This window comes from Notothenia coriiceps, unplaced genomic scaffold (genome assembly GCF_000735185.1).
Source record: "Notothenia coriiceps isolate Sejong01 unplaced genomic scaffold, NC01 NC01_scaffold00003685, whole genome shotgun sequence".
Taxonomy (NCBI): domain Eukaryota; kingdom Metazoa; phylum Chordata; class Actinopteri; order Perciformes; family Nototheniidae; genus Notothenia; species Notothenia coriiceps.
Window position 1 is genome coordinate 26,311 of NW_011336386.1, and position 10,435 is coordinate 36,745.

Sequence of the window (10,435 nt, forward strand, 5' to 3'; positions counted from 1 at the left end):
GGTACTGTCATTGAAATGGATAGAGGAGAAAGAAATACATAATAGTGTAATTGCATCTGACAGCTTTTCAGCATTATCGAGTATACGATCAGGTACATCTTCATTTAGAATGGACATAATAAATGAAATATTTCTAATTGTATATAAAATGCAAATCAAAGGCATAGCAACTCGTTTCAGCTGGGTTCCTGCTCATGTTGGTGTGGAGGTTAATGAACAGATGGATATTCTGGCCAAACAAACACTCAGAATTATGAACATAGACATAGAAGTTCCACTTAGCAAAGCGGAGGCTACAACATTCATACAGAAATATGCACAAACAACATGGCAAGATCATTGGGACCTTAGTGATGCAGGAAGACATCTTTATACAATTCAAAGGTATGTGGGGGATGGAAGGAAGGTGGGGTTTCAAAGAAGGGAGGAAAATGTCATTTCTCGGATGAGAATAGGTCATACAGGTCTCAATCATACATTAAGTATAATAGGAAAGCATCCAACCGGAAAGTGTATACACTGTAGCCAGCCAGAAAATGTTGAGCATGTTTTACTGCTTTGCAGGAAATATAGTACTCAGAGAAATGTGCTTTTCCAGACACTGAAGAAAGCAAAATGCCATGACTTGTCGCTATCAGGGCTGTTATGGAGAACATCAGGCAATATGTATTGTGAGATTATTACGTTTCTAAGAGAAATTGATACATTTAAAATAATCTAGAGTTTTGGTTCTTTATTTTATTTTATTTTTTATTTATTTTGTTTATTGTTTTCTGCATAGTCTCTTGTCCACACTCCAGTCCAGTTGGTGGCGGTAATGCGCCTACAAGTTGGTTTGCCAACCGCCAATAAACACTAAAGATAGAAGAAGAAGAAGAAGAAGAAGAAGAACGGAAGCAGAAGAAGAAGAAGAAGAAAGCGACAAAGACGAAGAAGTATTTGTTCGGTGGATGTTTTGCTGTCTGTTAGCTCACATTCCTCCCCTGAAGCACAGGTATTAACTCGGTTTATCCCGGTCTTTTGCCACAGCTTGTGTTGGACCTGTTTCTAATGTTCCGTTCTCTGAAGACATTAATGTGTTCATGAGCTTTGTGTGTTTAAAGTTGGCAGCTAATGTTAGCATCATAGCATCAATGCTCCAACACCGTTACAGTCAGAGGTGAAGAAGTACTAGGATGTTGTACTTGAGAGTAAAAGTAGAAATACCAGAGTGTAGGAATACTCTGTTACAAGTATCAAAATGCGACTCAAGTGAAAGTAGAAAAGTATTAGCATCAAAGTATACTTAAAGTAGCGACAGTAAAAGTATTCATTGTGCAGATTGGTCCATTTCAGAATAATATATATGATATGTTTTATAATGATTGATCATTAAAGTGTTCTCAAAGCTGGTAGCTAGTTTGAATGACTTTGTATACTGCAGGGTAGCTTGTGAATTTACTCCAGGTGGAACTAAAGTCTGATTTAACACTTGATTATATTTCACATCATTCATCCACATCTGTAAACTAACTAAAGGTATTAAATACATGTAGTGGAGTAAAAGTACACCATGTACCTCTGAACTGTAGTGGAGTAGAAGTACAGAGTAGCAAAACATGGAAATACTCACGTATCTCAAAATAGTATTTAAAGGTGGGGTAGGTAAGTTTGAGAAACCGGCTCGAGATACCCTTTTTGTTATATTCCATTGAATGCTCTTAACATCCCGATAGCAATGAATATCTTAAGTGCTTTGACAGAAAATCCATAAAAAGATTTCATCTGTGGAAGCCGTAGTACTGTAAAAAGCACGACCAATCATCTGAGCCGGCCCGGCTAAAGTAACTGGATGGCCTACCTGCCTGTCAGCCTTCCATCTGTGCACAAACTTATCTCGTGCCCTCATTGGTCATGTGCGCGTCGCCAAGGCACACGTAGTGGAGTAAAAGTACACCATTTACCTCTGAACTGTAGAGGAGTAGAAGTAAAAGTGAAACATTAAAATACAGCACAGGTCCCTAAAAATTGCTTTTAATTAAAAGTCCAGTACTTGAGTAAATGTATTTAGTTACTTTACACCGCTGTTAACAGCACCTTTACCTTTGAAACACTTTCAGAGAAGCAAACTGAAGCACAATGACCCGCCATGGAAAAAACTGCACGGCTGGAGCTGTGTATACTTACCATGAGAAGAAGAAGGACACAGGTGAGGACCAGGGTCAGGTTACACTGAAAATACTCTGACTGCCACCCGCTGCAATGACTTGGTTATCAATAAGATACACACACACACACACACACACACACACACACACACACACAGATTTCACTAAGATGCAGCAAAGGTGAAATGGATCATTCTCAAATATAGGTTGAGTCAGACACTGGTAGTATTCCCTTCCCTTTTAAAGAAACCGCTCACAGAGTTCTCCTCGTGTTCGATACCTGCTGACTGTCAGTAATGAGGGCTTCAAGCGGTCAAAGGAATACAACTTCAACTTTTTCAGCTAAGTAGACTAAAACGGCACCAAGGATGTTTGGGAGTTTACCGACATAATCATAACAACTACTGAGAATTGTTGTCATACCTGCTTGAAGAAAAAAAAGTCTGAATGAGGAATTGCATTGCTTGATTTGTCGGTGTGATCAAAATAACCAGGACCATCATACAGTTTTTCTGTACAGAAAAACAATCAGCATATCAGTAGTCCTGACAACATCCTTTTCAAACAAACATTTAAGAGTCAAAAATCATTTTGTGTGGTAGTTATATTTAAACAATGAATCACACATTCAACTCATTTATTTCACTGCAGATGAGACTCATTGTAGTTATTTTGCAGGAAGAAGATAATATTGATGTATTTATTTAAGTGTGTGTGTGTCTGTGTGTGTGTCCTGCTCAGCGGCGTCTGGTTACGGAACTCAGAGCATCCGGCTGGGCAAAGATGCCATCAAAGACTTCGACTGCTGCTGCCTGTCCCTGCAGCCTTGTCAGGACCCCGTGATGACGTATGGTTCCTTCAGCACACACTTTACCTTGACATGTGACACATATATAAACAATGATTCCTGGTTTCTCTTGCTGTCCTCAGTCCAGATGGTTTCTTGTATGAGAAACAGGCCATTCTTGAATACATTTTGCACCACAAGACAGAAACTGCCAAAAAGATGAAGGTAAGCCCTGCCTGTCTGTCTCCAAGCTTCCCCACACTACAAACATGACTGATTGTTCCTGGAACAACAGAAGCTTCTTCTTCCTCTCTTCTTATTACACTGTTACACAGTATTTAGCTGACACTTTTATCCAAAGTGACTCAATACAATCAGTACTGTATACATGCCAACGGTAGCATTTTCATTTGGCTCATTACAAGAACTGCATCACAGGCAACCACTAGCAACAAGTGGTACGAAATATATTTGATCCATTTCTGTTGTCGGTCAACACACCCTGTATAGAATAGTTTTTAATCAGGCTTAGAAAAATACTACCTGTTGACTAGCAGTCATTCCAAATCTGTTGTATGTGTGAAATGGTCTCACAAAATGAACATATCTCTGGATTAGTACAAAAAAGGAACTGGCTTTTCACAATTCAAAATGATTGATCACAGAAAAAGTCCTTAACGGTATGGCACAGCCCTGACCATGACTCAGCAGAACACTATTTACATGCTGAAAGAGCATGTTAAGGATGAACACACTGACCTTTATCAGGCACAGCGTGTATGATGATGGATATGTTCTTCAAGTTTAAGTCAAATGTGTGTGTTTATGATGGGCATAAACAAATGTTAAATTACAAAAATGATTTAGCTTCTTTCTGTAAAATAAAGGAAGTTGTCTTTACTTGGATAAAATGAAACACTGTTTCCTCCTATTATTCTGCAGGCGTATGAGAAGCAGAAGCAGGTGCAGAAGAGCAGCAGCCAGCTGGAGTCCAAGTCCGAGGAGCGCGAGAGGGTGGAGCGGTTTAAAACCAAAGAGAACAGCATCGTGTCCAAACCCATCAACCCCTTCACCTCCGGTATGTCCCAACCTGCGTGTGCTGTTTACCAGCTGATAACCTGCTGTCTACCTGCTGATAACCTGCTGTCTAACCGCTGATAACCTGTTGTCTACCTGCGGATAACCTGCTGCATGTGCTCGGTGTCCGTGTGAGCCCAGCTAGCCGCTGCTTGGATTTTGATGCGTGTTATACCCGCTGTCAAACTACTAACTGTCACAGGACACCTCATTTGCTAAAACATTGAACATTTCCTAGATTTTTAACTCCCTTAAATTTAATGAACGTATTTCTTTATTAAAAAAAGAATCCTGTCCACGATAACCTTAAATAGAGCTTTGTCAAATTGAACAGTATCTTGCTTATACTTGCACAGTTTATGTGTTCTCTCATGGTTCAGACTACTACCCCGTCAGAGTGAAAGTCATTTTACTGTCCCCCCCCAAACTCAATTTGAAAATTCAACAGTGGTTAAGTACAGAGAGAGAAGGACACATGGTTGCCTAACAAACCTTGTTGGTGCACAGCTTACATGCACCAGTGCATTCACACAGGAAACATATTGTAGTGAATGTAGTTTAATGTTATTGTTGCACTTGCCCCAATGATTTGTTTTAAAAAGCCGAACAATTATTTGCAGTGTATAGACTGTGTTTCCCTCTCAGGGCAGAACCCGGGTGGAGAGAGGAGCCGGACCAACGCAGCAGAGTCCTCCAGCTCCGCCCCTGTTGCCTCCTCCAGCCAGAGCCTGCCCTGCTTCTGGGTACCCTCCCTGACCCCCCAGTCCAAGCCCACCCTGCTCAAGAAGCCTGTGAGTCTGCTCCGCTGCGCTCTGACAAACAGGGAATGTTCACTATTTACTAAAGCACACTGAATTCATGGAAACAGTTCCTGAGTGGTTTTGTGTCTCCTCAGAAGCTGTCTATAGCCAGCAATGTGAACTTGGAAATGTTCCCCAAAGTGTTATGTTAGAAATGGATTGTATGTAGAGAACTCCAGCACTTAGAAACTGCCGGAAGCTAACCTCCGTCTGTGTGCCATGATGTTCTCAGTCTGTTTGTTTAGAGTATCAGTTTAATGTTGACACTATTTAGAGGCAGGCTGACCCTGGATCCAAAGTAAATATTTGATTAACTCTGTCCCCGGTGTCTTTCAGAGTAAGACTGTGTTGTGTCCCATGTCAGGACGACCTATTAAGATGAATGAGCTGATCACGGTGCGCTTCACGGCCCTGGACCCCAGCCTGGATAGAGTGGCCCTGCTCACCCGTCAGGTCAGTCCTCTCAGCGCCGTGACTCATCCCCTCCTCTTGGTCATTTGGATTAAATAAACAACAACCTATTCTGTAAAATGTCAGAAAAAGTTGCAATTTTACATCGGCGTCCAATGTTCCAATATGTCCTGAACACGTCCATCGTTTTTTCCAACCAAGTTTAGCTTAAACTAAGGCCACTTCCGCATTAACATCGCTCTGCGTTACGGCGTCATGGACGTATTAAGACAACGTCCCCATGTTAACACGATGAAGGATATGGTTGTTTATCAGGCAGTTTAAGTGAAAAACGTTCCAGCGGTCTGCAGCAAGAGGAATATGTTTGCAGAGCTATTTTAATTGTTTGTAGCCTTTATTTAACCAGGTGAAAATCACATTGAGATCAACGATCTCTTTTTCAAGGGAGACCTGCAGCACGTTGGTTACACATAAAAACAACAGAAAACAAAAAGGACATCATACAACATAATTACAGGGGTATACATTAGCAACCTATTCACAATGACAGATATCTAATACAATTTCATCTACCCGAGCTTTAAAATGATGCAAGGGAACCAAAATGCTCAGTTTCAAAAACAAATTGCATAGTGTTCCAAGCTAGAGGAGCAGCACACATAAAAGCTTTAGTACTTAAAACAGTCCAAGCACTAGTTAATGCGTGTGGGCGTGGTTAAATCTAAATATACAGTGGGTTGGAAAATGATAGAAGCAGCACACTTTGATGGAACGCAGCTCAGCTTCTCTGATGACATCATGGTCAAAAGTTGTCCATGTGATGGGGCAGATGTCTCCTCTTTAATGCTGTCTTGTCTCTACAGGACAGGTATGTGTGTGCAGTGACCAGAGACGTGCTTGGCAACAGTGTTCCCTGCACTGTCCTGCGGCCCTCGTGAGTGTCCATGTGTCTCTCTGTCATGTCCACATGTCATGTCCTCTGGTGTCGCTGACTCTCTGTCCTGTGTGCAGGGGGGCTGTGGTGACCCAGGAGTGTGTGGAGAAGCTGATCAAGAAGGATATGCTGGATCCTCTGAGCGGGGACAAACTGTCCGACAGGGACCTCATTCCCCTGCAGAGGGTATGTGTCTGTCTCTGATGTCTAACTGAAGCTGTCCTGTCTCGCCTGCTGGAGCTGATCTTGTTCTGTGTTCTGACAGGGGGGAACGGGCTTCGCAGCCTCCGGGGTGGACCTCCGGGCCAAAGAGGCCCGTCCAGTGATGATGGTGTGAGGAGACTTTACTGTTCTTATTTGAAATATCTGCAGGCTTATCTTTCCTGTTTCTGCAGGTGACATAGCTTTTTTTCTATCATACAGTGAAAAACAATACATTTGATATCATCTAAATTACATTTCTTTATTTGTTTAACCCCGACCATGTTTAAAAGACAGAACTATTCAGTTGATTCTGCAGAACTGATCATTAGCTTAGTCTGTCTTTCATGGACTTTCTTCACTTTTCAAACTGAAGCTCTGCAGAAACACTATGTCCATTTTGAGACATGAGAGTAGAATTGTATGGACAGATTTTTTTTTTGATCATTGTTTCTGTTGTTGTAAAAATAACAAAGTCTGTTTCACAAAGGATTCAGAGGATTTTCAGCTGTTTATAGGGTTACCAACCCTCCAAATGTAGTGATGCTGAGATAAGTGTGAGACATTCAGAGACTTTGTTCCTTTGTTTAAACTATTAGCTGTTGTATGTGATGGACATGTCACTGCCACTGTTTTCCATTAAATTCATTATTATTCATTGTTTGTCTGTTCTGATTTTCTTTCACTTCTATATCATTCTCCCCCTTTGATGACATTCAACACTATATTCTTAAATCATTTCCACAGAAATCTAAGCTGTAAAGGATCACATTAAGAGAATTTCAAATCATTTTAATTTAACCTTAAACATCAAATGAAACACTGGATAGTTTATAGTGTCTGTATGGAGTTTCAGCGGTAAAATGAACTCCATATGCAGCGTCCTCATTCTCTGAACAGGAGGCTGTTCCTCTGCAGCAGCTGAACCTGAGCTCTGCAGGGGCTGGCTTTTTGTAAAAGCTAGATATATTTGCAGAACACCATGAAAACATTTATTCTGTTCTGTGCTGCTTTTTTCACAGCTCATCATGCTCATCCATCCTCATCCCTCCAAAGTCGGTGATGGTGCTGGTTATGATGTAGTCGCTGTTGTCCAGCACCTCAGACAGTGTCAGAAGGCCATCCTGACAGTGGAGCACAGGGAGGGAAGAGCATTAATACACGTGTGTTTTATTCTACATGTGATGGAGGGCTGAAAGTAGACAGGGGCCAATCCTATATGGCAGCCCCATGACTTTAAGCCCCTGGGGACCCCCATGCCCCCCTGTAAAGCCTTCCTGAGACAAAACCGAGTACTGGCTAATGGTGCAAAAATAAATTCTCTGTGTTCTTATTTCATAGCTGCTATAAATAATTTATTTCATCAGTCAATGATTGTGTGAATGGCAGATCAATCATAGCCAAAGACAATATGTGCTAGTGTTGAGATAGTGATCCACTTAGTCTACTGGCAGTTCAGGAAAGTCTTCCTATTTAATGCTATAGAAATGGTCAGGGTCACAAACTGTATGAGAAGAGAGCTTCAGTGTCTCATTGATAATAATTACAATCATATAATACAGTACTGTAACTGGACTTTCAAGGTTAGCACACAAGGAAAACTGCATATTTAGAAAAAAAAGACTTTAATATCAAATGCCAATAACTTTTCAACTCACCTCTTCCAATTGTGCATTTCATACACTTTAACATCAAATGTTCCCATGCACACATGAACCTCAGATACAACTCTATGCTGATGTGTGCTTTCTGTTGGAGAGAAACCTTCATAGCCTAGCATTGTGTTAGCTGGATGCTAGTTCATGTCAGACTTTATCCAGTTTTCTCACTTTTCCTGGACAATAGGATAATATAATCGTTGGGGATACGCACCACAGTGTGAAAATGAATTTGAGAGAACTGTAGGATCATCAGTATCACCTGTATCCACATACACAATATGTGAGTGCATGCTGAATGTGTATGTGCAAGTGTAAACATGGCAACATGATCATAACCCAGAGTCAGATCATTACTTTACTAAGTAAAGGACCCACCCCACCCCAAAGCCACAGTAACAGAATCCTGCTCAGTACAGAACCCTAACCCGATGATCTTGTGATGACTCATCAGAGTTCTTCGTGTCTCTTCGTTAAGTCTTCGCCATAATTGGTGACCTGGCTGCCCACAAACATGTTCCAGTTGGCTAGAATCTCCTTCTTGGTTATTTTCTGGTCCTTGTGTTTGATCACGAGATTCCATCCAACAGGTTGATTGGTTTAAGATTTGAAGAAGAGGAGGAGGGGAAACATGAGGAGAGACAAACAGGAGGAAGAGAAGGGAGGCAGACAGAAGCGTGTTGATAATTAAACCACAATTACCCAATTATTTGCACCATGTTAACTCATATTCTGCACAGACAAGTTATGAATTACATTCATTAAAGGTGACATATCATGCTAAATGCACTTTTGTATGTCTTTTATACATGAATATGTGTCCCCGGTGTTCCAGAGAGGTCAGTGTATGTTTTGGTCATTGGGTTTTCTTTTCACAAATGGATATTCAAAAACAAAAAACGACTGGATATTTGATTTTCGTTTTCAAATTGAAAAACCAAAATTGAAATACAAGGCGTTTTTCTTTATCATGATAAAAAATTGATTTAAAAAACGGGATGATTTTCTTTTTCTACTTCTCAAAACAAAAAATAAAATCACTAGAAAACAGAAACAAAAAAACCCCCAGTTTTTTCATATTCTGCTACCGAAAATTGTCTTTCAAAATAAGAGCGCAGATGAGGACGGTCAATCCGTGTATCTACGGTCCATTTGTTTTCACAACGAAAACAGCCAAGACACATATTGAGCCCAGAAAATGAATGTTATTAAGGGCTGGAAATATAATAGGCCTGTGTCTAAAATGGACAACATTGTTAGGAGATTTCAACTATACAGCGATTCTGCACTGCGGTCAACTCAGCCGTCTCGAGTTTGTTATTATTTTTTCTGCCAATAGTTCTTCGTGAGATCGATCCTGTTGGACTCAGTACTAGTGAAACTACTCCCACAACAAGTACTATGAAGTACTTACTGTGTACTTTTTGAGTAATCCTCTGTCAATGTCCCCTCCTGAGAACAAGAATGCATGTTTCTCTGCTATTTTGAATCAGCGTTAAAACACCTTTCTTCCTGAGACTGATATTGTTGGACAGAGTATTTTAAGAGGATATATGGTAGACTTGATATCAGCAATACCTCCAGTCAGTAGTCCGGCAGCAGCATTTTTACTCCTTGGAAAGTCTTGCCCGCTATTTAAATTGACTTTGATTGAAGTTAATAACAATATTGATATTATATAGATAGATATAGCATATTTGATGCAGTCTTTCTGAACACTTTTAAAATAAAATACTGCAAATTACGAATATTTGTAATAGTGCCTTATCCCTCTATGGCATGACTTTTTATTTTGGGAGGAAAAAAATGTTTCACCATGTGTTTTAGGAGCTTAGGGGTCCCTGATATTATATCAATTATAAAATGTGACCCCCCCACACCCCTCAACCAGGGGTTGGTTTGTTGCCTCAGGGCAACAATGATATAATACGAGGTTATTGAAACACCAAGGATTTCTACAATTCAGAAGAAATAGAAAAAACAACTCTATATGAATTCAAAAGGTTTTCTGTGTGTGTGTGTGTGTGTGTGTGTGTGTGTGTGTGTGTGTGTGTGTGTGCGCGTGTGTGCGCGCGTTTCTGTACTTCCTCTAAGAAGAAAGGACCGTAACAGAAGATCTCTGTGGCTTCAGGCTTGATCGCCGTTCAAATGACAGCGTTGGTTTCCCCAAAAGTGGGCAGGGCTGTAAAGTGACTAGATTTTACTCTCATCTATTATTCAAAACCATTCTATTTATTCTAACATAAATTACATGCCAGTGTTTTATCTTTTTATTTATTTGTTTTTATTTTAAATCGTATAATGTCTGACTTTTTTTGCCGTCTGTGAGGAAAATAAATGGGGCTTAGAGCCTCAAAATACTGAAATCTGCATTTTTGAAAATTCTTTTTTTACCCTCTTAATTTGTTATTCTTTTCTAA

General features: G+C 40.3%; 2 protein-coding genes and 1 long non-coding RNA gene across 7 annotated transcripts in view; 2 read left to right on the forward strand and 1 right to left on the reverse strand.

The window, feature by feature from the left end:
• The first annotated feature begins 772 nt into the window (after positions 1-772).
• On the forward strand, positions 773-7,015 carry nosip (nitric oxide synthase interacting protein). 2 transcript variants are annotated; one of them, XM_010766801.1, is made up of 10 exons: positions 773-994; positions 2,100-2,188; positions 2,889-2,994; positions 3,078-3,159; positions 3,877-4,012; positions 4,639-4,802; positions 5,148-5,264; positions 6,086-6,156; positions 6,234-6,342; positions 6,422-7,015. In XM_010766801.1, the coding sequence occupies exons 2-10, from the start codon at positions 2,119-2,121 to the stop codon at positions 6,491-6,493; spliced, it is 927 nt and encodes a 308-aa protein (XP_010765103.1). In that variant the 5' UTR covers positions 773-994; positions 2,100-2,118; the 3' UTR covers positions 6,494-7,015. The 2 variants fall into 2 exon arrangements, with proteins under 2 accessions (XP_010765103.1, XP_010765104.1); XM_010766802.1 differs by having other exon boundaries at positions 776-994; positions 4,657-4,802.
• The window catches only part of LOC104941668 (uncharacterized), an 18,239-nt gene continuing 9,142 nt past the window's right edge, over positions 1,339-10,435 (forward strand). The window contains exon 1 of the long non-coding RNA XR_797921.1: positions 1,339-1,352. This is a non-coding gene — a long non-coding RNA (uncharacterized lncRNA). The remainder of the gene's footprint in view (positions 1,353-10,435) is intronic.
• rcn3 (reticulocalbin 3, EF-hand calcium binding domain) overlaps positions 6,821-10,435 on the reverse strand; it is a 10,967-nt gene continuing 7,352 nt past the window's right edge. For 2 of the 4 annotated variants that reach the window (XM_010766796.1, XM_010766797.1), the window contains exon 8: positions 7,964-8,573. In XM_010766796.1, coding sequence (XP_010765098.1) covers positions 8,466-8,573 — 108 coding nt within the window. In that variant the 3' untranslated portion in view covers positions 7,964-8,465. Of the gene's footprint in view, positions 7,482-7,963; positions 8,574-10,435 lie in introns of those variants that run through there. The other 2 variants (XM_010766798.1, XM_010766799.1) reach the window with 2 other exon arrangements.

Coding starts and splice junctions, on each gene's coding strand:
- nosip (XM_010766801.1), top strand. CDS start 2,119: ATGACCCGCCATGGAAAAAACTGCACGGCTGGAGCTGTGTATACTTAC. Junction 2,189..2,888: donor TGAGAAGAAGAAGGACACAG/GTGAGGACCAGG, acceptor TGTCCTGCTCAG/CGGCGTCTGGTTACGGAACT. Junction 3,160..3,876: donor AAACTGCCAAAAAGATGAAG/GTAAGCCCTGCC, acceptor ATTATTCTGCAG/GCGTATGAGAAGCAGAAGCA.